Source organism: Chelmon rostratus, chromosome 2, assembly GCF_017976325.1.
Source record: "Chelmon rostratus isolate fCheRos1 chromosome 2, fCheRos1.pri, whole genome shotgun sequence".
In the NCBI taxonomy this organism is placed as follows: Eukaryota; Metazoa; Chordata; class Actinopteri; order Chaetodontiformes; family Chaetodontidae; genus Chelmon; species Chelmon rostratus.
This window is the reverse complement of record NC_055659.1, coordinates 23,114,000-23,140,905: the sequence shown is the minus strand read 5'-3', so window position 1 is coordinate 23,140,905 and position 26,906 is coordinate 23,114,000. Positions and strand designations below refer to the sequence as shown.

The following is a 26,906-nucleotide window of genomic DNA, read 5'->3' as shown; positions in this document are numbered from 1 at the left end:
CTCTCCTCTGATCTGTTGTGCAGGTGAGGATGTGATTGGCCAGCTGAGCTCACCTTTGTGGAATCTTACAACAACGTGGCCTTGGGTAAACTTGTCCTGCCCTTCCCACCATCTATTCACCCACTCATCCATCCTTCCATGCATCCATCCTTCCATCCGTCCCTTCATCCACCCCCTTGAACGCCCCCTCCGCCCCTTTCCCAAAGCAGCAAATAATCCCCTGCACCTGCAAAAGCTCCGCACACTGCAGCCTGCCAAGAGTAGAGCGTGTGACCTTGCCTCCGTGACCACAGAGTCTGGGAGAAAGAGAGAGAAATGTCGAGAGAGAAAGAGGGTTGTCAGTAGAGGGGGATGATGAAAGAGCGAGAAAACGGGAGAAAGAGGGAGGGAGGCAAAGAAAGAGAGAGAGAGAGAGAGAGAAGATTGTAGTTAGTGGGGATATCGGACACATTGGAAACACATTGTGAACCTTGGTCCGGTCTGGGGTCCAGGCTCGCGGCTGGGAACCGGGCTGTCCGGCTATTTTTGTGTTGCCTTTTCTCCCCAGTGATGTCATGCTACTTGTTTCCCAAGAACTGGGACGGGACAAGAGGGAGGCAAGAGGATACGCTGCAGCGCTCCCACTCTATCGTGCTTTACACATTTTGTCTCGATGCCATCATGTGGAAGTGCAGCAGGTCAGCACATACTCGCATATCAACACATGATTTTATTTGTTAACATTTATGTGTCGAAGCACTAAAACATACAGAACAGTAGAGTCGCATAAATATACGATATGCACCAGGGGTCTCAAACTCAAATTACATGGGGCGAGGCTGCTCTGTCCAAGTGGAGCCCCTTGAAGACCCCACACCAAAAAGAAAAGCTTTAAATTGCAACTATATACACATGCACACAGCATATATTTTGACAAACTACATAGAAAACAGCTGTCCACCCCTCTTGATACTGCTCCAAGTCAACTTTTATTGTACGTTTAGAAAGTTTAAATGTCAGCTGCGCTGTAGTAAACCAGAGTACTGTTTGTTAAAGTCTTTATGTTGACTGAGCAGTTAGATGCAGCGTGCTAAACGTTAAACTTATAATAAAAATGCACCAATTTTCCAGCCTTGCTAAAAAAAAAATTGAATGATTACACTGCAACAAGAAAATTTGTGGGGTGTAATGAAGTTACAATGTAATGCTAGCAGCCCTGCAATAAATCCCACCTTAGTGACATTTAAAATGACTGATCATGGCCAAATGGCAGCTCAACAATCAAATTATTAAGACTGCAGCTTGTGAATTTCATTCAATTTCTATCATTGATCCATTTCACAGTGACAGGTATTATATTCTGTGAATCAGTGAAACAGACAAATACACTAATAATAAAACAATGGATTTAATTGGAAATATATTCAATCAATACTTGATGGTACATTCATTGCTCTGTCACTCAGGATCATTACTTTATTTTAAGGATGTGAACTGTCAGACTAATAGTAGAAAGAGTTTCAGCTTTTCTTTCTTTCATCGCATTCCCAGTAGCTCAAAAGTTTATATTCACTCACTTAGTTGGTAGCGTTGCCTTTAAATTGTTGAACGTGGAGTGCACCTGTCCCTTCTGCAGCAGAGCACCCCACAGCACAATGCTGCCACCCTCTTGCTTCACCGTTGTGATGGTATAGGAGACAAACCGCTCCTCCTCCCAGAGACAGTATGACAGCTGTGTGATGTCATAGTGTTTATACTTGTGTACTATTGTTTGTACAGTAGTACAAGTAGTAAAAACACAGAATGAGCTACCTTAAGGTTCCCACTGATGAACCAGACTAGTGGAGGTCACCATTTTTTTCCCCTGAGGTCTGATTTCTTTAGATTTTCCCACGATGTGAGAGAGGTGCAGAGAGGCACTGAGTTTGAGGTGAGGCCTTAACATACATCCACAGATAAACCTCCAATTGACTGAAACGATCAGAAGCTTCTAAAGCCATGACATACTTTTCAGAAAATTTCTAAGCTGTTTAAAGAACAGTCAACTTAGTGTCTGTAAACGTCTGACCGACTGGTATTGTGATACAGTGAATTATAAGTGAACTAATCTAAACAAAAAATACTTGTGTCATGCACAAAGTAGATGTCCTAACCAATAGCCAAAACTTGTGGTTAAAAAAGGATTACACAGCTTAACAGGTTCTACAGTTCAAGCTACAATCAAGATATCTGCTTAAAAACAAAGCTAATTGCACAGACGTTTGTTAATATACAGTTTTAAGAGATGATGACAGTTTAAAGCATTTTACTGTCTGTGCCTGAAAGCCCTCACATCACAGGACTGCTTGCGCACTAGCGGCTACTGAGTGACACCACCTGATGTTTTTGTTTTGACAATGAACTCTCCTCTTTTTCTCCTCCTACTACTTTCAGCAAAACGATGAGGAGACTGACTACGCAGCGTCTGTATAAAATGCATGTGGACAGCTGGGCTGCCTCAGGCGCTGCAAGGTATGATTACTTCTCGGGGAGAGCAATTGAGCAACAGCATGGAGCGATTACTAATATTTTCTTTGTCCTTCCCCCCCTGCGAGCCTAATCTGTTGCATGTTATCTCATTTTCCTCCTGTCTCACACACATGTGGACATCACGAAAACCATGTGTGCGTGCACAACACATGCAAACACAAACAAGTAAACACACAGAAAAAGACAAAGGAGAAGAACTGGCTGATGGTGTGTACGAGCTCAGGATGTGTCATGTGTATTCCATTAGAGGGCAGATTAAAAAGGAGATTTTGTTTTCCACATCAAAGGCCTCACGCTGAGAGATTCCTCTCTGTCTCTCTGAGTCTCTCCACCTCTTCCTCTTTGTTTCATGAATAAATAATAAGGGGTAAACCTGGGAAAACAAACTTTCTGACCTCTGAACCCTCGTGTCAGGGTCAGAGTTTGCACCTGGAGGACTTCCCACAGGAAAGAGTTGGCAGGTCTGCGTGCATGCGAATGTGTCCGGACATTACGTATGTGTTTGTATTTTTGCGTGCACACATGTGCGGGGAGACAGCATCTGTAAGCGCGTCTCATTGGTTAAATATGAATTCCCGTCATGCCTTTTGACGCAAGATTCCCTGAATGTTTTGTGGCTCTTTCTTGGTGTTCAATCATAACCTAAAAGTGTTACACCCTCCTGTTTTGCTAATGTTGTTTTTGAGGTCAGAACAGATGGCTGAACTGAAGCTTATTCTACAGTTGCTGTTGGGAAAAACAACTGAGTGAAAACCACAATATTGTGAAATTAATGTGTGAAAGAACAGTGAGAATTATTCACATGGATACTGAAGTCTGGTGTGAAAAAAACACTAAAACAGTGACCAATGTGTAAAATTCTATTAGCTCCTGTAACTTTTTGATGAATTTATAAAATTCCCTGTCTCTTCCTGCCCTGAATATGCCTCTCTGTGATATCCCAGAAATTCAAGGAGGCGTTGAACTTAATGCACTCTACGGAAGGATTTGTCTGCTTTCTCCTTTTCCAACAGGCCAATAGCAGTTGGTTGGTTGGTTTTCTCCCTTTCCCTCTTTCTGATTCTCTCACTGACAGCTGTGCTGGCTCAGTGTGAAGTAAAAAGGCCATAACACAGCACATTACAATCCCACAAAGCAGATGGGAGATCATGCCACACACATGCACTCTCTCAAATTCCTTCACTCTGGCATTTTTCAAACTAAATTATGTTATACTTGTTTATAAAAGCCTCTGAACATCTTGGTGGTCACTCTAAAGGAATGGCAGTAAAAACCTGTTGCAAGTAGTGGCTTTTTCATCCCCTTCCATGACTAGTCAGCAAGTCTCTGCCATTGTAAGAGAGGAAACGCCTCATTAGCTATTCAGAGCACCATGTTAATACTGAGGGTACATCTGGGAGGACTGGGAGCAGGGAGCCAGTGGATGGAGTGGAGGATAAGTAGAAAGAGGAGATGTCCAGATTCCAGCAGCTCTGCTCTCCGCCAACGGACGTGTCCAGATGGCCTGGAGAGAGAGGGCCTTTGACTGAGGGACAAAGAGACACTTGTGGACGACAAAATCTAACTCACAAATGCACAGACATACACATAGTATGCACGCACGCACGCACACACACACGCACGCGCACACACACAGCTGTACAGTGTATTGTTCATTTTAGCTCGGCCGTTAGCTCCTAACATTGATGGAATGTTTGACTGTCCGCCTCTCGCGCCCTTGAGACATGATGTCACTCCAACAAAATGCCGTCTTTTCAAAGAGAAACAGCTTTTTATGTGTTCAGAGCCACACAATGGAGAGAGAGAGAGAGGAGAGGGAGAAAAAAGATATCAATAAAGAGCGATGAAAAAGCTAGAAAGGGACAGATATACACGGCTGGATATGCTTGCAATAAATTGAAGGCTGGTTTGATGGCAGTCGTGACAACCCATTAAACCGGGGCGCAAAGTCCCATTTTCGCCTGCCACAATGATACAGGGGGATGCAGAGGGTGAGCCCGCTGTAAATGTGTCAGAGCGTAAGCACACTATTATAACCTTCCTACGGATGTATCACCGAGAATAATTACTGTAAATAATGGTGCTGACGAATGGTGGGGAGTGGAGGTGATGACGGGGGATAAAATAGATGGACAGAGAGGGAGTCGAGTCAGTTAGGCAAACATTTATGGAAAGATCTGATACATACCTTTAAATATTCCCAAAGTGGAAACTGCACCAGCGAAAACGGGATCTGAAAAACAAGCAGACAGAGTTTTAATCATCAGGATTATCTCAGCGTTAGTTTTTGATTTTCTGGAGGTTCACGTTTCATCTTTAACCTCCAATCTCCTGCACTTGTCATTCCTGCCACCTTTCTCTGTTTCCTCTCGCTCGTATGACTGCTCCCTTGTTCCTTCTCACTGCTGATGATTAATGAATGAGACAGGCTGTGGTCTGGCAGTCCTGGATGGATGGATGGATGGATGGGTGGGTGGATGGAGAGATAGATAGATGGATATATGAATAGATGGAGCAAACTTGGAGGAGGGAGGGTCCTAAAGAGATGGTTGGAGTGTGAGTCTTGCCACTGGAAACACTAAATCGGCTCACGCAGGAAGCTACAGCAGGAGGAAATCAATGGTAGTGCCAAGGCAAGGGGCAAACGACACACAGTCAGACCACACACACACATGCACACACACGTGTGTCCTGTCATCTTGCGCTGCAGGAACGGCAGAGCAGGACAGGAAGGAAGAGAGGGAACAAAAACAAAACCAAAGGCAGAAATAAATAAAGTGACACTGGGTTGTGTCATCAGTCTTTGATCACAGAAACAAGAGGATCATTCATCCATCTGTGCCGCCTCCTCCAACATGTTCCATCAGACTACGTTAGCACATCAGTGAAAGCTGGACCGATCTGACTCTGAGTCAGCCACAGCACAAAGACGATACATGAACTGTGTTTATGCCACTTAATGACCTTATTAAGCACTTCGTCCAAATGTACTGACCTCATATAAACACTCAATCTGAAGTAGATTCACATAAAGGGGATCTGCTGCATCTGCTTTCTGAGGGCTGAATATAAAACTTTTTAAGATCTTCATAATGACCTGGAGTTGTATTAAAAGCCATTTTACAAACAAACGTAAAGACGTAGAGCTGTCAACATTAAAGACCTGATGCACAGTTGTATTAAAAGTGATTATGAGAGACAATAAACATGTTATTGTATTACTAAGCCTGATGAACATTAGGAGGAGATAGTCATAAAAGTTAACTGTCATCATCTCTTAATACTTTTAGCAACTCTTAAAATGGTCTGACGTACTTTTTTAAAGACTTTTCATACTTTAACTTCTACCAGGCAGGCCTGAATAAAGAAAAGCTTCAAACAAAAATGAAAGCGCGCTTTATAGAGATTCAATTAAAATCAGATACCCATCTAATATTGTACAGATATCAGTACAGTACAAAAGCAGATAGAAGCATCAACATGTGACAACGGCAGGTTTGCACTCGCTTCTCATTTCTGGCTGATGGCTAAAAATTCTTATTCCAGCTTAGTTTTAAAATCCAAATCTTGTGAAAAGGGTCTTAGATTTGCACTTGATGGCTGCATACATGATGTAATGCTGGGAGACTAAAGCTAAGGCTAAATGTTTCAAGCTAAAAGTCAGCATCCTCACCATCTGAGTATGTTGTGCGTTTCAAGGCAGTTAGGGCTACTTAGTATTGTAGCACTGCATCATAAATGAAAATGTCAATAAATGTTACTTGTTCTACTCTAACCCTTGAATGGCTTGGATGCTGAAAGCAGAACTTGGACAAGCTTCACTGAGGTCAAAAACTTTAGTGCTCTTATTTTCAAACAGTGCACTTCACTTTCTCAAGAGATCAGGATTAATTGTTGAGTATGACAAATGTAATGTTACTTAGAGCAAGTTTGTCGAAGGCTGAAGAAACCAGGAAAGAGCTACTAGTGTTAATCAGCTGTAACTTGGTTTCCAGGCAGTGGATGTTGCAGTCCTGAACAGGTGCTTCTCTACTGCAGCCTGTCACAACACATAACATAATATAATAACACAATAACAATAATATAGCTAGTGAATACCATGTCTTGCACCTTTGGAAATAATGCAATGAAAGTGTAGTTACTGCCGCATGCTAATGTTTGAAATACATGTTAGAGCCCTGCACCAAAAATCTACAATTACTTCATACAGCCCAAGCAAACATTTGACTGTTGCCTGACAGAGGTCTACACAGTACAACAGAAATGTTCCAGTGGCAACTCTGGGTCTGGTATCCTGAGTGTTACATGATGAAGAGAGAGTACACCTCTGTTTTCCAACCGTGGAGAGATAAGAGGGCTTTCAAAAAGAATAAAAGTGTGTCTGCCTTTCATTATCACCCAAAGGAGTTCTGCTTATTTCCAGGCCAGGAAGAGAGAGAGACAGCATGAATGTAGGGAGGGTGTCGGTGCAATAGCTACTATTGCTAAATGAAGGCAGAACATATTGAACTGCTATAAATGACAGTAAATTAGATGCAAGTAAGTAAACCTATGTCCTGACTCACTGCAATACTTGTGCAAACTTGTGTAATTTAATCAAAAACACAGAACAGATAGAGCACAGCACAGATTTCATCTAACTTGAGTGTACAGGGTACATGAAAGTTTCAGATGAAATACAGACTATATTCTATTCCAGAATTACATGATTTGAATGTTTGCGATATTAGATTCTGTTTTGTTTTTGTTAAAAACCCAATCATTAACATTGTTAAATGAAAGATACAACTTATTTTTAATACCACTTTTTACCATTTTTCTCCTTTATACACAGCTGTTTGCAGGATGCATAGAAATTAAGTAACTTGTGTATTTGTATTTGTTGCAAGATTAATGACTGAAATATGACGCTGGTGAAAGAAAAGTAAACTTTGTACATACAACTATCCGATCAGGCTGCTTGGTAATAGTAATTTTGCTGAGAAAGCTTATTGAAAATGTCCATATTACACAGCTGTGTAAGATCCTGTAATACTCTCCATCTGTTCAATGACCGACTAAGATTGACTTGTGTTTTTCCCCGTGCTCTATCACTGTTCCTTTTATCTTTTCTCTGTTTTCCGGTCAATTCTTTTTTTCTCTTAACTGATCCTGCTCCAGTATCAGCCATAGCCACAAAATACAACCTCAAAATTCTCAAAAGAAAAATCTCCTCCTGTTTCCTTTTAACTGCCTAACGTACTACTCATTGTGAAACTGCATGGGAAAACATAAACATAGGCTCTTCTGGTCTGCATGCTGTAAATAGTTTCATCTGACAGGTAATCAGACCCAGTGAGAGGCACTACGAATAACTCTGTATGATCTGCCACCAATCGTCTTGCTGATGTAGATCATACCACGGCATCAGTATTAAACTGAAACTGTTTCAATAATGTTTCACATTTATCGAAGCTAAATTATTATCATTTTAAATCAGCCTGAAATGTCGCTGACAGATATTGGTAAAAGAAAAATCCAAGTTTAAAAATAATTTTAAAATAATAATTCAATGTGCAGAAAAGTCACTGAAGGACTTGTTGAACAACGCGGCGAGAGAAAGAGCAGGACAATTGGGTTCTGCAGATGGAAAGACTGATCCACCAATGATTTATGACTTGGTTTGACACCCCTGGCACACTGTGCTTGCGGTGTGTGGGTGTGTGTTGCCTGGCAGAGATGGAACGTCTGAAAACCACATGCGGTCTGATTAAAATTGATAAGCCATTTATAGTTAAGGGAAGGCTGAGGAGACACACACACACACACACACACACACACACACACACACACACACACACACACACATCTGAAACATGTATGAACCTGAGTAGATGTGGCAGAATCCAACTCTGTGTTTGTTTATTTGAGTTCAAATATCGCATCAAATATACAGGGAGGAGGACATGTGAGCTAATCACTGTAGTCTTATTCCTTCCAGTTCTAGAATGATTCTTCTCATCTCACATCAACAAGCACCGACCTACCAAAGCAATACTTTAACTTGATGTTGGTGTAGTGACGGAGGGAGACGACAGACGTAATAAATCTCTCAGCTGAATGAGAAATGAAAACAGGTAGAGACAGAAAGAGAAGTGGTGAAGAAAGGGGAGTAGACAAGTCATCCATCTCTCACTCCTTCCTTTTTAATTTCTTATACCAGTGCATCATCACACTGTGAACGTCCCAATCAAAAAGCAGCCTGGTGTCTTTTCATATTCTATCAAGCTGAGTAATGCCTGCAATGTGGAACCCACTGTGGAATGAACTGCAATCCTTGTGTCAATGCTCTGACTTGCACTAAAAACACAAACAAGATTTCTCAAAACTCCCAGCTCCCAGGGGAGCAGGTTTTCTTCGCTTTTGCTATTGTTTTTGAGGTGGGGTAACCTTGGAGACAGACTTATGCATCAGCATTGCACCTGAGAGACAGAACGGTGCTCATACCTGTCCTGTTCCTGTAGTTTTTCAGAGCTGCTTTTATTTTGAAATTCCATCTACCATTGACAGGAAAATTCCATAAAATGTGTTTAAACGTTCATGTATTTATATGAGGAAAAATACAACCCCCCACACACCATACTGTACTTTTCAAATACATCACTATAATGATCTATTGCACAGACCCAGAATCAGACACTGTGAGAACTGAAATGTTACATTTTTGTCTATTCCCTCAGGCAAAACAGTTAATCTGTCCACAACATCAGAGAAGTGAAAGTGCAGTTCTTAAGGAATTATGTGTGACAGTAATTATTCAATTGGATCATTGTGCAGACTGCCTTAAGGTGGGGTAAACCCCCACCCCAAACTGTGCTTCTGAAAAAAAGAAAAAAAAGAAAAAACTGTAATAAAAAAAAAGTCTTGCTCAACCAAGGGGCAGCAATATAACTAAATGAAATCAATTAAAAAGCAATGGCTAACCCGCTACCCCAAGTTTACAACTCTTCCCTATTTGAACATCTCTTGTTGATAAAAATAATTCATTTTACACTTATTGTACGTATCTACTAATTTTCCCGTATTTTACCCGTCTACTAGTGTGGCATTAGACGAGCAAACTAACAAATGAACAGTAAGTTAGTTCTTTAAGTTAAATTTCAGGATTAGCTATGATGAAAATATACACTGTGACCTTTTAGCTCTGAAAATGTATCCAATGAAATCAGGATGAGAGTCAGCAAACAGCTACCTTTAAAAAAGAAAAAGAAAACATGGATCATGCAGTTACACTGTTATCCTGTGCAGCTTGTGACTGAGCCAGTTAGGGGCTCAGCATATTGCTTAAGGACACTGTGAGGGACCACCTGGTTGTAACTGGTTGCAGGTGCTGAACTCGAAGTCAAAAGGGGACATATTCTGTAACCATCGGCCCAATGGACGAACCACATGGTTTTGATATTCTAGAGTTACAAAGAGGTCTACAACGAGTGTTGAGGGCACATTTTGAACTGAGCGACGTCATGGTAGACTAGCACAAAGCCATGCAGACAGCCAGGGTCGCGCTACGCTAGGCTAGCAAGAAGGCAGCCAGGCAGCATAAAATCCGCACTGCTCCATGGTGCTAACTTCTGACTCTGTCTCATTCCCCTGCCTTGTATAATGCATCAGCTACCATGGCCTATTCAGCACAGTTAAGCCAAGCCAAACTTGCTCTGTGTGTATGTGTGTGTGCCTGAGTGTGTGTGTGTGTGTGTGTGTCTGAGTGTGTGGATGACAGCAACTCAATCCAGGGTCGTTATATTAACTCGAAAAAACAGACAGGATTTCATAAATGGCATTAAAAACGGTGGAAAAGAGATGTCTGTCAGCATCATCAGGACATAACAATCAGGATCCTACAATTACACCATCAAACTTGCACAGCAAATAAGAGGGAGCGCGCTTTCATCTTGTTTCAGTGTGTCATTTCACACAGACTAAATGTGTAGCTGTTATTTAAATGATCAGTTAGCAGAAGAAAACACTACCCTGAAGGCAGAGCAGCGCTGATGTTTATGTCCATTGAAAACGACTGAGGTTTTCCTCTGCCTGCCAAAACTTTACTAGCTCACTCAACTCCAGCTTGAGCCGATCAGCGCACTTGCACGGCCACATGAGCAGCAACCGAATCATAACCATAAGCAGGGAGACGAACACACCCAGTCCACTTAACACATTGTTGAGGTCTGCGAACATGACCTGCCACTTGACATAAAAATCCTGACACAAACACACACGCGCACACACAGTAACAGAAGCATAAGCAATCATATCTACAGCTATGGAATAGGGAGGTTTACAATTACATAAATGTAAACATAATGGACTTGTTCAGCCGTGCCAACAACATAATGCTGGAGGCCAAGTTCAGTCAGTTCACCATTTGGGTCCAGACTGAAATATCCCAACAACTATTGGATGCACTGCCATGAAATTTTGTATATATAGTACAATCATGGTTCCCAGAGGAAGAATCCTCCCTGACTTTTCCTCTAGCGCCCCCTGCTGTTCAATATTTCTGGTATAGAGTGAAATCTTGACCAGCTGAAGTAATTTTTCACACAAAAATGCAGAATATTCTCTGGTTCCATCTTCTAAATAGTGAAGATTTTCAGTCTTGTTTTCTTATGTGATAGTGAAGTGCAGTTCTTTAGGTTCAAGACTGTCTACAAATAAGCAATTTGATGATGTCACCCTGGGCTTGGCCTGATTTATCAAATAATCATTAGCTGCGGCCCTTCTGTTTTTGTTTTGAGTATACATTGTATGTCCAATTAGGCTGGTTAAGGTCAGTTAATTTTACCCTTTAACCTGTTTCACTCTGGACTGAAGCTTTGCTGAAATGATTCAGCAAGCCTCCCTAGGCCTCTGTTTTTAGTGTCTACCCTCATATTTCTGACCCTCTTATACATGCTGTCTAAACTATATTGTCTTCACTGTCTGCATCAAACCTCAATCGAATTATTAACACACCCACACCATACAGTAAGGATCACAACTGGTGATGTCTTAGGTTAAAGCTATATCCACTATTATATACCACTTTTTTTTTTTGTTGTGGTTGAAATCATGCCAAAGTATGGCTCTGCAACTTGGCCACAAAGTAAAAACTGTGCTCCAGGAGCTCTGCAACATCTGCTCCCAAAGCCCACAAACATCTGTGTCATCCAGCTGGCCTCCAGGGACAGGATTCCACTGCTGGGAAACACATGACCAACCCTCACACACACCCGCTATCCTGCATGTGTGGGTCTTGCGTTTTTGTATGAATATGTCTGCATGCTTAATCATATTCCTGCTGGTGTGCGTATGTGTGTCTGGCATTTTATGTTTGCTGGCTGACACATTTTGTCAATGATCAAAGGTGACAGTGCCACTTGCTGTGACTGTCAGGTACTATATTATAGGAATATGGAGATTGCGTCTGCTCTGTCACTCTGCTGACAATGCTCCTGTGTGTGTGTGTGTGTCCTTGCCAACTGTATTAGTGCTAACTTTATTAGTATTCAGAGAGGCTTTGGGCTGTCACAGGTCCTTAGGCACTCAGTGGAGGGCAGGAAAAACACATGTCAAAATATATTCACATTGAGCCTGATTGCAAGCAAGCCAGTTGGCTGCAATTTGACAAATGACTTTTAATAGGTCATACTGCAGCCTCTGCATACTGATGAGCATTTAGAAGGAGAGAGTAAAAGTAAGAACGACAGATATTACGATGGAGAGACAAGCGGACAAATGTATAGAAGGCCGAACCAACAGATGAGACGTTATTCATCTCTTCCAACAGATTCTTCTCCAAAATGTACTTCATCCCTTAATGTTTGCACTTCTCCTACTTCTACCTGCTGCTACTGTGGAAGCAGTAGGCTCTCCAAAACCAACTTTACCGGAAACCAAAATTCAGAAGCTTTCCAACAAAATGTAATAATTTGTCACAGCATGTCAGATATTTAGCATAATATGACACCATTGAGAGGACATAAAGCTAGCTTGTGCAATCTATTTAACATTAACAGTGCACTACAGACTTTTATACAATGGATGAAAAAATAAAATACTGACAGGCTGGTAGATGTTTGTTAAAATCAGCAACAACAGTACGATAAGCGATAAACAGTTTTCCACTTGATATTATTTTACCAGAAGACTCTCAGGTAAGGTAAGATGGATCAAACTATGAGTTAAACTGACGACAAACAAAGCAAATTAAAACAGGACAGGAGTCTGCGTTGACATGTTGCTTAAGGTATCAGTGAGACAATGACATACGATCCAGGAAGTCCAGGTTTTATCTTCAGGTTTAATCAAGTTAAAAAGAAATAAACCATGGATGTGTGCTAGCATGTATTTGATTGGCCAACGCAATGCCTTGCCAGATAAAGCCGTGTCTCAGCAAGAGGTGGGCCCTCGTCGGCACCCCCACTGAGCCAACAGACTGATTTAATTCAAATAAATGACAGGGCTACGATTGTTCAGGCAGGGCTCAAGTCGGTCTGAACGTGGCCTACGAGTCAACAGCCTTGCTAGTGACTCTGTCATAGGCAAAGAGGTGCTTTGTGCTAAATGCAAACAACGGCATGCTAATATTCTCAAAATGGAAACACTGATGTTCAGCAAGTTTGGTCTTTTCCATGTGCATCATCTTAGTTCAGTGTATCAGCATGCAGCGTGCTTCTTAGTACAAACAAAGCACAAATGAAGATGATGAGAATAGTTTTGCAGGTATTTGGTACCTGGTCACGAAAGTATGGGACAAATTAAAAGTTAAAAGACTGGCTACTAGTGCTAGATTATAAATTTAAGGGATGCCCAAAGTTTTTATAATTCATCCTCTGGGGACCATGAATGTTTGTACAAAATTTCATGCCAAGCCTCCAAAAGTTGCTGAGATTGTTCACACTAAAATCGTGCTGGTAATTCTCTCCTTGGTTGAGATGCAAGTCTTGTGAAAACAGAGCAAAAGTTTTGTTTCATCAAGATTTCTACCCATATGTAAAGACTCCCACCCTGCTGAAAACATTTATGTCAGAACTCGCATTATATGGTTTAAAATGATGTGCTAAATGATACTGTTTACTGTCATTACAATGACAATAAGGGCACCCTCCCAGATTTCACTGATATATGATGAAATCCCAGACACAAATAACAGTATTCAGCAAACCACTTTTCACACTATAACTCAGTCAAGACATTGTGGTGCAATCATAAAACCCAACAACTGACACACTTGCAACTCATTCTGCTCCGTTCTTGCCACCAGATGTGCAGCAAATGAGCAAAAGAGCAAATGATTCACGAGCCAGAGAAGACTGCTGGATCCTGTTAGTATCTGATTCGGGATGGTCATTCCAAATCCATTTGGCAAAACCTCCTAAACCCGAGGATTTGGAATTTACCAAATGTACCATTTCAAATGAGAACGTGTGTACTCTCTCAAATTCAATTTATATGCAAAGTAAAATCTACACTGGCTGCTTTGATACGTTTAAGTCATCACGATAACAAATTGTGAGTCACTAAAGCGTTCACCTTGAAATTACAACAACAGTTTTACATTTTATCCTGAGCCATTTACAGTAATAGTTTTTTAACTGCATCACAATCTTGCAGTTTCAGCATTTCCCTTTTACCTCTGATACTCTTTTTGTAGTGGTAAATTATACCCTGTAACCCTGAACTTTGTTTGTGTGTCCAATACTCAAAGAATAAATTAGATTTCATATTAATATTTTTTGGTAGAGAAAGAGCGAGGGAGAAGAAGGGAGGAGGAGAGGAGAGGAGAGGAGGGGAGCTTTTAAGAGGAAGCAGATGGGAGTCAGATGGTGAAGCGATCAACAGCAGCCTTATTCAAAGTGAGGAATCACTATTGGCCATGTGAAGACCAAAAGACAGACAGACACACACATGCATGCACACACACACACACACACACACACACACACACACACACACACACACGCACACACACATTTGCAAATAAAAAAAAAAAACATACAGACTGGCCAGGCGGAGCAAAGTCCTGAATCTAAGTCCACATTTATTACCTGCTAATGCAACAGGGCTGCAAGCTGGATTCACTTGCCACAGTCACACAAGCACACACACAAACACGCAGACACACCCACATTCCATCTGCTGCATGTCACAAAAGCACGACGAGGAACTGACTGTGGTGACGCGCTGATAACAAACAGACAGACATCAGATTTTAATATGTTGAAAGTTGACAAAGTCATTAATCATGGCAGAGAGGCAGGTGGTGTTGGACACCTCCGTGATTACTGTGCCAAGTGCTGAACCTCAGTCTTAGAAAGTCACTGAGCAAGAAGAAGCCGGACCTGTTTGTCTGTCAGTTGAAGGACAATCTGGATGTAAATATTGAGGCAAAACACGCAAGAGTGCACACAAAACAAAAATACAAAAACAAAAGCCTGCACAGCTGAGCATGTGGCAGAAAAGCACAGAGAAATACACAACGAGGCGTGTTGCTGCTTAGTAACACTCTAATGAAGTATGACAGATATGTGATAAGGATGTATGCTGCAGTACCCTGAGCTCTGACGGTGAGCGGGGGGCCGCTGTTACTTCCCTAAAATAACTCCTGCTGGACATTTTCTGAATACCACCTCAGGCCCGGGCACAAAATAATAATAATTCTTTACAAATCTTTTTGATATTGTATCGTATATCCTGATATTTACAGCAAATCACCATCTTCCTCAGTTAGGCATCATTTTCGACATTATAAACACCATTTTTGAGTCGTCTGTTATCGATGTCATTCTTTATTTTTGCTCCTTAACAATTGTTGTCTTTTTTACTTTCATAAATTTCCTTTTACATGATTTGTTTGTGCCTTCCATTTACACTTTTTAACACTTTTATTGTGGAAAATGTTTTTTTTTTTTCACTTTCTTCAAATTGTTAGTTGTTAATCTAACTTCTTCTGAATCATAATTTGGACACAAAACGTAGTTATCTAGTTATTTAGTTATTTATTCATTCGTTTTAGATCATCAAAATACGATTCCACGTACAGTCGAGAAATCGTTTCATGTTATCAAGCAGCTGTATTATCATCCCAAAAAAAGCTACATAGTGTAAGAATATAATTCAAGACACAACTAACTACTGTAACTGCAGCTGTGCGAGCCAATTCAATTTTCCAACATCGTCCCTGTTTTAACCACATATGGGCCATTCATTATTTCCCTATTACAGACAGCTCTATGTTATGTTTCTAAACACTGGGCGCAAGTTGTGTGTGCACAAATGAGCTAATGTCACACCTAATTTTTGCAGTGACGACACACGTTACACCCGGCAGTGACGCTGCAAAAACCCCTGGCTAAACATAGGAGCGGTGGAGGGATCTGTGTGTGTACAGTCCAGAGAGAGAGAGAGAGAGAGAGAGAGAGAGAGAGAGAGAGAGAGAGAGAGAGAGAGAGACTGTGGCACCTAAGTACCCCTCAGGGACAGAGGGGTTCAGGGCCTTTTAAATAAATAAACAAACACATAAATAAAGTCAATCGATAGAGGGAGCCTGATCCGGCACTCCGGGCTTGTGTTTGGCCTCTCACTTCATAAGAGAGGCCTGAGGGAGAGACAGAGGGAGAAAGGAGGGGAGGAGGAGAGAGAGAGAGACAGAGAGAGAGAGAGAAGGTTGGATTACTGCTCTCTAGGTGGTTGTATAGTGCTGGTTAGTGGAAGCCAAGGCCTGCTCTCTTTATAACAGAAAACAGGCCCCCATATACTGTCTCAGTTCAAGCATGCACGGACGCACGCACGCACGCACGCACGCACGCACGCACGCACACACACACCTGTCTTTACACTCCCCTGAGGCACACTTCACACAAATCATAGGCCTATCCAAACTTAAACCAATAACACATAGAAAGCACAACTCCCCCTGTGCTCAGTGCAGTTCCTCAAAAACCTAAATTTGTCACAGATTAAGTGAGTGGAGTGCTGGAAGCCATGCAGTTTGTGTGCATCCTGCAGCATGAGCACGTGTCCCTTTAAGGCCTATACTATATAACTATGAGGAGTGTTCTGCCGTAAGCAACTAGCAATCACTCATCCCAACCTTTCCAGCTCCCCGGCGCTGTAAAAACTAGAACGAGAGTGAGTGCACTTGCTGAAGAATTCCATCTGACAGTTTTGAATGCCAAGGGCAGCTCAGTGTGTGTGTGTGTGTGTGTGTGTGTGTGTGTGTGTGTGTGTGTGTGTGTTAAAACAAGCCAAACTAGGGAGAGGTTTGAGCACCGGCACATCTCCCGTGAGCAAATCAAATCGCAGCTGGCCCACGGTTCCCATAAGCCGCCGCAGCCCAGCAAATGAAGGCGCGGGGCAGTAATATTCCCGACAAATTAAGACTTGTTCTGAGGTGGAGGGGGAGCGAAAGGGAGCGGAGGAAAAAGAGAGAGGAGAGGTGGTGCTGGTGGTGGGGGAGAAACAGTGTGCTGGCAACAATTCAAGGGAGCAATTCCATCGACATGAGAGAAATGCTTCCCAGAAACTGAATAATATTTATGTTGTGCCGGACATTTTTTCTTCCTCCCACCTGTGTGCAGCTTGTTGCTTCAAAATGGACACCTGATACAGCAAAACAGGCGAAGGCACAGAGAGAAAAACACAAGCTTCTTCATTACCAGGCACCTGAGGCTTCTTTTTCTCCACAGCCTTTAATGACGGGATGAGAAGTGCAGCCTGCTGCTAATGCAACACTGTAGTATCATAAAATGTTAAGGTAGAAATTTTCAGCATCCTGTAAGTTTTCAAATAACAAGCTGTGTTGAGCACATTTTATTTGTTATATATTCTTTCATTTGGTTGACTGTTTGGACTGTCACAGCCACTGACAAATGACATCCATGGCAGAGTGCGTATTAGCCAATGAATGGTGGTGTGGTGTGGCACAGGATGCCCTGAGGGCCAGCCAATTAGCTGCTGACAGGAAGAGAGATGTATGGCTGCCTCAGGAGATGGCTGAGGCTCGGAGGAAGACGTGGGAGAGTGGACTGAGTTGGTGCTGTGCGCCTAAGCATGGGAGAGGTTGGTGGTGCAGAGTTAGCCTAGCTACACAGCTGGCTGGTACTCACAGTGGGTGTGGCGGTTTCTCTTCCAATTGTGCTTGCAAATAACTCAATTTAGAGAGATTTTAGAGAAAACATTCAGCCAAATGGTGCCAGTGACGCTAACCAACAGCATGGAATGATAAGTGTGTATGATTTATGACCAAATTGTGTTGTGGAAGCCAGTGCAGACAGACTGCTGAATGTATGAAAGACTTTAATCTCTCTAACGTCCTAAGACAAACTGAAAGGAGCAACAGGAGACACATGGTTATTTGTGCAAGCTAGAGACACTGGGGAATCAATATGAAGCAGAAAGTAATGTTTCTGTCAGATTCTTCTGTGGACGGTAGCACAAAGAAATTCTGAATTTATGTGCTACCATAAAAATACACAGGCTTTTTCGAAGAAAAGAGTAACCGTCATCTACACAAACAACAGGACTTTGCTATTAAGTGAGTGTGTAACCAAATGTGTGTACACAGCCAACAATGTCAAAGAATGTCACTTTTTGAGCTTATATATTGCTAACATATTGGTAGTCTGGTCCTACCCAGTAGCACAAAAAATTTGTTTTGTACTTGAACCGTGCATCATGCAGAATTGTGGTTGTACATTTGTAAGGTGAAACATCTGCATGTGTTTGACTGTCACTGGGTGCCCTCATGTCAGAACAGCATTTGCAATGAATACGGGGTATTTTATCAACAGTTAAACCGCCAAAAGTTGTCTGAAAGCAGAACGCATTGCATGTAGTCTTCTGGCAATATATTTGAAAAATGCGTCTATAAATACAGGTAACATTCAAGACTGTTAAATAGCCTGAGTAAAGACATGAGAGCTTCCCTTTAAAGGAAAGAGCAAATGCTACACACCATGTGTGTATTACAATTATGGGCGCAATCATCCATCATGGTCATGTCTGTATAAATGAAAGGTTTATCTAGCTTTTATTCTTATTTTATCCTTATTTTAGTTTATTTTTGTTTTGTTTTCACCTTTACTCAACCACTTTCTTTCTTTGCTTTTGACTCTCGAGGTGCTGATATATTGCTGAGACCTCTCCTAGTGTGGGATGAATAAACTTTGTCTGATTTTACCGTTTAATATTTCATTGTTCATTGTTCTAAGTCACAGATTTTTTAATTATATCCTTAGCACCTTCAATTAGTCTAGTGTTCTAATATTATTAATAGCTGATTGATATGTGTAATGCGCTGTTAGGATTGCTGCTCAATTTCATACTCTGCAATAACAACAAAGGAATTCTATTATTTTAGTCAAAGTAGAGTAAAGTGGGCAGGAAGGTCCAGAACAAGACCGCTTGCTTTGATATCTCCAGCATGGCACACACACACGCCTGTGTAAAAACACATGCACAACACACACGCACGCGCATGCACACATGCACGCACGCACTTCTCTGGGAGCAGTGCCCACACCAATAAAACACAGACCCGAGTCGTTCCAGCTAACCAATCACTGCCTGACTGCCAACTGAAATGTTTCTCTCCCCGTTTCTCACTAACAGAAACATATCTTATCAGCTGGGAATCAGATAAGAACAGCAGCAGCACAGCTGGAAATGACAGAATCTCCATAGTGAGAGAAGCGTATACTGGCAGTGACGCAACCACTCTGAAAAAACCAATACAGCTAGATGAGTTAGTCAAACAAAGCCATGCACAGGCCCGATCAATCCGTTACAGACCTTGACAAAGGCTGCACAACATCACACTGAGCTGCACTATCATTAGTCAATATGAAAACAACATGTTACTCAGCTTGTCACAGTTTTTTTTCATTACTAACAAAGCATTTGCACCAATATATAATGATGCCACTACTAACAATAATAATCATAATAATACTGTAATCTTTATTTGTATAGCACGTATCACACAAGAAATGTGGCTCAAAGTGCACCAAGTGCTTCACATGAAAAAGAAATAGACTTAACACTAAAACAGGACACTTGATGGAAAACAAAACCCACTGAACAATAAGAGTAAAAAAAGGTATAATAGAGTACATAGAGTGCATAAAATGTAATTAATGTACAATTTAATCCTTTGGCTCCTTTAATAGATAAAATAAACCTTTAATATCTGACCTGGTTTTGAGAAATCCATCCAACATTTGCCAGATTTACCTCAAAACCAAAACTGTCAACCTCATGTTGGCGCTGGATGAAAAGTCAGGGGATCACCAAAGTCATGACGATTTATGCTCTTTGAACCATGAATGTCTGCACATATTTCATATATTGTTGAGACTATCAGACCTACGAACCTTAGCGTCCCTCGAGCCCAGGCTCTAGGGCTAATCAGGTAGAGGTGCTTCAAAATCTGTCTTTTACAAGAAGAATGCTCCTTTGCTCAGTAAAGACCTTCTTTTTGTTGACATCGAACATATACAAAAAAATGTGAAACCTTTCATCAATTTGACATGGTTTGAATTACTATTGTGATATATCGAGCACGAGAATCAAACCATGTAACAGCTTGGCTCACATAAACAACAGCTCCAGCTCGGACTGCTGTGAATGCAGATGAGTGTTGAATTATGAATCGGTTTGAACTCCTCACCTCTGCTGGGGTTGACTGAGGTGAATGCTTGTGGTGCAGGTGACACTTTACATTTCTTTTTTCCACTGGACATTAAGCAGCCACATCACAGCGTGAACCTTGACATTCAGGTGGTTCGTTCCAGATGCTTTTGGGTTGTAAGCACTCCTGCTAGTAGATGATGGTTGTGGCTGAGGAAATAGGGGCAGGTTTATGCCTGGATGGAGTGTGTGTGTGGGGGAGGGGGGCAGGTGCTGCTTCTGGAGAACCTCATATGACTGTCTGGGAAAAAGGGCACTTATGCAACAGAAAAACCTTGCACACTACAAAACAACCCTGCAACTCATAATGTGATTGAAAAATGCAACTCATTGTCTGCGTCTGAAATGATTTACATTCCAAAAGCCGACTGAATTCACAAGGGGTCATATTTTACATGGAGTTGAACGTTACTCTAAATCCACAGAAATGAGAGATGCGACTGTCTGGTTTTGGAAAGGAGGGGAGAAAAGGAGAGGGAGAAGCATGTGCAGCGTTGCTTCTCATGAAAGAGAAGTGGTGTTGTAATTGCTGTGTGCTTCCTCATGTCTGGCTTTTGCGCAGCACTGATTTATCCTCCTTCCACTCCCTGAACTCTCACTTTCTCCTGTCACTCCAGGATAAAGGGAAAATAAAACGTCAGTTATTTAGAGTGGATCTGATTGAGGGTTTACCCATGTAAAAGTTTCTTACAGTGACTTTATAATGGGCTGGTTGACTGAGAAGGGTATTACAGCAATTAGGCAGTTAGGGTATTATGTCACTTTAATGCCTGGTAAATTCAAGTGGAACAGGTGTCCAATTCAAGCAAAATCTGCATGGCGAGTATTGCTGTCAGGGGAATAATGCATCATACTCAATCTTGTGTACTGACACCAGATGCCAACATACAGGAGCATATTCTTGACGTGTATTTCCTTCCACATGAGATCCAAACCACTGCTGTCCCTTTTCCCTCCGTTCCAGACCTACGTCCCCCTTCTGTTAAACACCCTCCCACCCCCTGTCCTTTGCCAGGCCGTTGGGGCTGTGTGTTATTAGAAACACATGTGGAGCACCAAAGGTTTTCTGCTCTCGTACTGAGACAAACATGCGTAAACTTGTGGGAAGCAAACGCAGCCCAGAGATCTAGCGAGACACACTGACGAACATGGCCTCCGTGGTCATGTCCACAGCGCTCATACATACACAGACAGACATACAGCAGAGGGGAGAGGCATAAAAACAGCTACAGTTGCACAGCTAAAACAACAGTGTCTTTTTCCTGGAAAAATGTCTGGCAGTAGATATTGGTAATAAGTCTCCACACAAAAACACAGAAATGCACGAAGAATCCCTGCATTAGGAATTATAGCCACAGTGATGGATTTTTGAGTGGATTCAACAGCTCAATGGGGACAAACATACTTAACATAAGTGTGTGATCCATGGCTCTCAGTGGCACAGACTTCCAATGCATCATCCTCAAAAGGGGAGCACAGAAAGCCCACACTGTGCCCCGGCCAAGTCTGCACAGAGCAGGAAGGCACACGTGGGGGTCCGACAGAATGGTAGCTAACTCTTTAAACACATCCTACTGTAAAAGTCATTAATAAGACCGTGTGTTGATCTTAGAAAGGTTACTGAGGTTTAGTCAGATTTACAGCAAAAGTCACCATGCCAATGTCCAAAGCAGAGGGACTGGATGTGTCAGGGGGATAGAGGTGCACAGGCCAGCATGGACGTACAACCCAGATTCCAAAAAACAGTAACAGAATGCAGTCATTTGCAAACAAACTGTGTCTACCAACAATGGTTTTACCAAGTGTCCCGAGCCCATGTAGTAACATCCTTTATACCTGTATCATGCGTTCACAAAGTGGTGAACCTCGCTCCATCCTCGCTTATGAACGACTGAGCCTTTCCAGGATGCTCCTTTCATACCCAATCATGATGCTATCACCTGTTACCAATCAACCTGTTTACCTGTTAGGTGTTTTGTTGCTCCTGTCCAAACTTCTTTGAAACATGTTGCTGCATCAGATTCAGAATAAGCAGATATTTACAAAAATCAATGAATTGATGATGATGAAAAAACATTAAAAATATTGTCTTTCAACTGCTTTCAATTGAGTATATGTCAAAAGGGAGTAGCAAATGATCACATTCTGTTTTACTTATGTTTTACGCAGCAACCCAATCAGGGTTGTGTGGCGAGGCACAGAAAAACAGAAAAAATGTGAAGATACAGTTCTATTCACACAACTGCACTAATGTAAATGACAGGTGCAGCGAAGAAGCCCATCCATCTGTCATCCAGAATGGTGGTGGGAGTAAACCATTAATCTCTGGAGTGACGTGTGGTAAAGTGATAGAGATCCTCCAGTGACGACGAGGAATCAATCGCTGTAGCTTAAGAAGACCATCACTCTTCTTACAAGGGTCGGCCTGACCCGCAAACAAGTCAAACGGGGGCAGCATTCAAAAGGAACAGTCCATAACTCAAGCAGGTGGACAGATAGTGATTCATCAAAGAAACGAATACTTCTAAACCTCAAATTGTGAATAAACACATCAGGCTGAGGCCTCTCTGCAGCTATAGTTGACTGCCTTTGAATTCCTGTTAAATAAGTTGAGGACAAGGCTCACATTGTCCATTTCCTCCTTTCTTTTGGCGAGCTGTGAGTGGGCTTATCAATTAACTCAGAGACCAGGTGTAATAAGGGCTTGTGCACACCTGTTTGCCCACTTACTTGTCTTGCTGTGACCTGTTAAGCAGAATATCTGCAGAAGGTGTCCTTAGGAACAACCATAACAACAAAACAAAGAAAGTATTTGACGCATGCCGTTTTGTTTGGCCGCTTCATGGGGCTCTGCTTGTGCTAGCCGCTGAAGGTAAGGCTCAGGCTCATCATCCCTAAACAAGCTCTTGCCAACCAGCCAACCTCCTTTGTAGTGCTGGCTATTACTCCCTTTCTCTCCATCCACGCTGAGATAAGCTCTAGCTTCCCTTGTAGCCTCACACAGGAATAAGCAAAGAATGCATGATTTACAATGAGATGAAAGAGGTATTTTAACTTCCATAAGTAGAGCAATAAGAATTCTTAACTATATTTCTTCGACAAAATGTGAAGCAACTGATTAATTTGTCTGCTTTAACTCAGCCTAAAATAACTCCAAGACCAAAGATTCAAACCGCAGGAACAGTAATTAGTTAGCTTTAAAGGTGTTGGTAGGAAGATTTTGTTCCTTTGGACAGAGCCAGGCTAGCTGTTTCTCCCTGTTTCTAGTCTTAGTGCTAAGCTTCATATTCAGCGTCCAGAAACATGAATGGTTATCAATGTTCTCATCTAACTGTCAGCAAGAACGCGAATTAGCATATGTTCCCAAAATGTAATTTCATTTAACTGTCTATTTGTGTGTAAAATACTGTATGTATGTGCACTTTACAGTTTACAGTAACTTAACTCTTCTATTGTTTCTCCATATTCAAACAAACACATACGCACACGCCCTTCTGTGGGTCAAGCCATGTCAAGGGTCAAATCTAAAGAGGTCAAGAGGTAGACCCTTAAGTCTACTCACTGATCGCAGTGCAAACAGATAAGGTAGCACCACTAGCTCACATTGAAGATTCACCTCCATCTTTGAAGCCAATAAAGCCAAACTTAGTTTCATTGGCAGTTATTCTACTGGCTTGCAGAGGCTGATAAAACTCATGTCCTATGCCTGTGCAACTGCAAACAAATTGAAACATACATTCAAGATGACTCTAACAAAAACTCCAAAATGAAACGAGAAAAGGAAAAATATACGTGACCATAGCTATCTCACTGGTAGGCATTATATGTCATTTTCAGCCAACAGTTAATTATTGTCCTTAGCTTAATAACTATTTTTTTACTGGTGTTTTCCATTTCATTGAATCCACTCTTGTCAAGCTTTTTAAGGCGTTGAAGTCATTTAGAAGAGTTGGTTTGCTGTCTTCCTCTGAGGGACGTACAGCAGCTGCTCTGATGATGTCCAACACAAAGCAGGAGGAAGCCTCTGCTAATTCAGACACGTCCCAAAAATCCTACCTTTACATATGTAGAAGAAAATAAACCGTTTTTGTTTCCCCTGCCCTGTCTTTCTTCTCTCTTTGTGCTCTGTCTCTCCTCCGCTCTGTCTTAGTCATATGAGGGTGTATAAACATGAGCCTCAGTGGATCAGTGCACACAGAGACAGGATATGAGAGTGATTCCCCTCACCTCTCCCTTTTGAACCTGCGTCACAGACGGTGAAAAGTGGCTCCTTTCCAAAAAAGGGCCACGCAGGGGTCAGCTATGCTCGGCTCTGCTGCGTGCCGGTTGATACAGTTTCAACCTCAGCATCCCAGCAGTGGAAGCAGAACTCCCTCACTGCCCTGTATGGACTGTATGCACAACACAGCAATGTCATTGCACGGTCGTGACTGCACGCCTCATGCACACAACATGCAAACTCTCACATAGGTCCACCTTTTTAAAGCTGAGTCCACTATGACAGAAGCTGAGCAAACAACAAGAGAAATCAAACACACTGACTAGGACCCCGATGGGGAGAAGGGCCCTGCAAGGAAGAAAGAGGATGAGTGTGAGAGAATGTGGAAGGGGGCTGGTGCTGAAACGATTAGGTGATTAATGGTTTATATCAAAAACTTTATTGCATCCAGCTTTACAGATGTGAAGATTAGCTGCTTTTCCTTGTTTTACATTACAGAAAACTGAATATCTTTGGGTTTTGAATTGTTAATGAGAAAAAAACAAGTAATTTATAGACATCCCCTTGAGTTTAAGTTCATTCTGGTGCCCATTTTTTAACGATTTTCTAATGTTTTATAGTCCAAATAATTAATTGAGAAAGTAGTCGACAATTTTTTTAAGGTGAAAATGCCAGAAGATCTGTGGTTCCAGCTACGCAATTGTGAATACTTGTCAATTTGCATATGCTAACAAATTGGGATGAATTATTTACTTTTTTCTTCCGTTCTACGGACCAAACGGTCAATTGATCAATCAAGAAAACAAATCCACAGACCGATCGATTATGAAAAGAAATGTATGTCGCCTTTATGGTCAGAAGTGTGGTAGACACTTCGCTCTAACCACCGTCATCAAAAAACCACATGGGGGAATATTTTTGGGAAGATTGGTGTTCATCCCTTCTGTAGAATTCCAGACTTTGACAATCCGACGAGGAGCTCTGAAGCTGGTCTGGAGGCTTGTGGTAGTCCAACACATTACTAAAACACTCCGTTGTTTTTTAAAAACCTTAAAATCAGTTCCAAATCAGGACATAACTCCAGAAATCACAAAGTTGGAGCAATGTAATTTGGCCTGTTGATAGCAGTTAAAACCCAAGTCAGCAAGTCTTTCCTTAGAGCCAAACCCCCTGATGGAGGAAGCAGAGAAAGGATCAACCAGGGATTGAAGAGGAGAGGGATAAAGAGGAAGCAGAGGTGTGGTGTGGAGGAGCCTGGATGGAGAGGTGTTTCATAAGCCCCACTGCCAGATTCTGTACCTCAGGTTGCCAGGTCCCAGCTGCTGGGGTGGAGAGACTTTAAGACCGATTCAGAGGCTGGCTAAAGAAAAATATATATAACAAGGATAAAGGGAAGACTAGGAACACATTTTTATCAGTAGACTGTTCAGTCTCACATAGCTCAATTACCTTCCTTGTCTGTGTGCGTACCTGCTTTCAGACCTGAGTGGTGAAAGAGTATGGGAGATTTATGCAGTGTGGCCGTATAGTATAGTCAATCAGATGCTCAAGGCTCTTCAGTCGACTGCGTCAGACACTGTCAGCTTCACTTACACCTGTCTCTCCACGGCCCTCATACCACCATGGTACCAAATTATGATCTAATAACCTATCTCAGGCTCATTACTCAAACTCAAATTGGAGCAGGTTAGATCAAATCCACAATCACCTCACAGCACTTTAGATCAGAAAAATAAAGGGCTTGCCATAAAAAAGCCATCATTTTCACTGCAGAGACCGCTGCTCATAAATGTCAGAAAGCTGGATTGGTGTAATGGGGAAGCAGAGAGATCGAAAGTGTGAGGAGGGGAGAGTACAGATGGAGTCAGCCGAGGAGAGAAATGAGAGAAAGTCAGGCACAAACATCCACAGCAGTGCTAATCTTAGTATGCCATCTAGTGGTGATGGGTGGTATTATCCAAAAGGAGAAGCCTGTCACAGCTTGAAATGACAGACTTCACCTGATGATGAAATATAAGAGAAGAGTCTTGATGAAATATGAGTAGAGTTTCAGCTAATTGCATTTTCATAAAATTAATACAAATGAAGCCAGACAACATAAACAGCCTGTGTGTGGGACTGAAAACAAGTTGACTCTTCCTTAAAATACAGCACAGAGTATTGCTGATGTTTCTAAACAATTTTGTTTTGTTTTGTTTTTTTGGAGTTGAATAAAGTCATTTTTCTCAGCACAGTTTTATTCATCACAATCTAAATCTCATTGATTTCATGCTCTATTCAGCTGGAACCCAAAAGGTGCCAACTCAGCACTTGACAGTTTGTTTTACATTGAGGGTAGACAACAGACAACAAGATTAATGTGGTGCAAAAGAAAAACGAATTTAATGCCTATTAGTCAATAGTCCAGAAAAGGCTTTAAGTAAAACTCAGGGCATTGTAGGGGTGAGCTGTGTAAAAGCCTCCATAACTG

At 41.8% G+C, this 26,906-nt stretch overlaps 1 protein-coding gene across 3 annotated transcripts in view; it reads right to left on the bottom strand.

The window, feature by feature from the left end:
• Positions 1-26,906, bottom strand: part of slc25a26 (solute carrier family 25 member 26) — a 53,109-nt gene that overhangs the window by 12,405 nt on the left and 13,798 nt on the right. For 2 of the 3 annotated variants that reach the window (XM_041955818.1, XM_041955826.1), the window contains exons 6-7: positions 4,697-4,741; positions 227-296 (exon numbers count right to left, since the gene is read on the bottom strand). In XM_041955818.1, coding sequence (XP_041811752.1) covers positions 227-296; positions 4,697-4,741 — 115 coding nt within the window. The remainder of the gene's footprint in view (positions 1-226; positions 297-4,696; positions 4,742-26,906) is intronic. The other variant, XM_041955833.1, reaches the window with a different exon arrangement.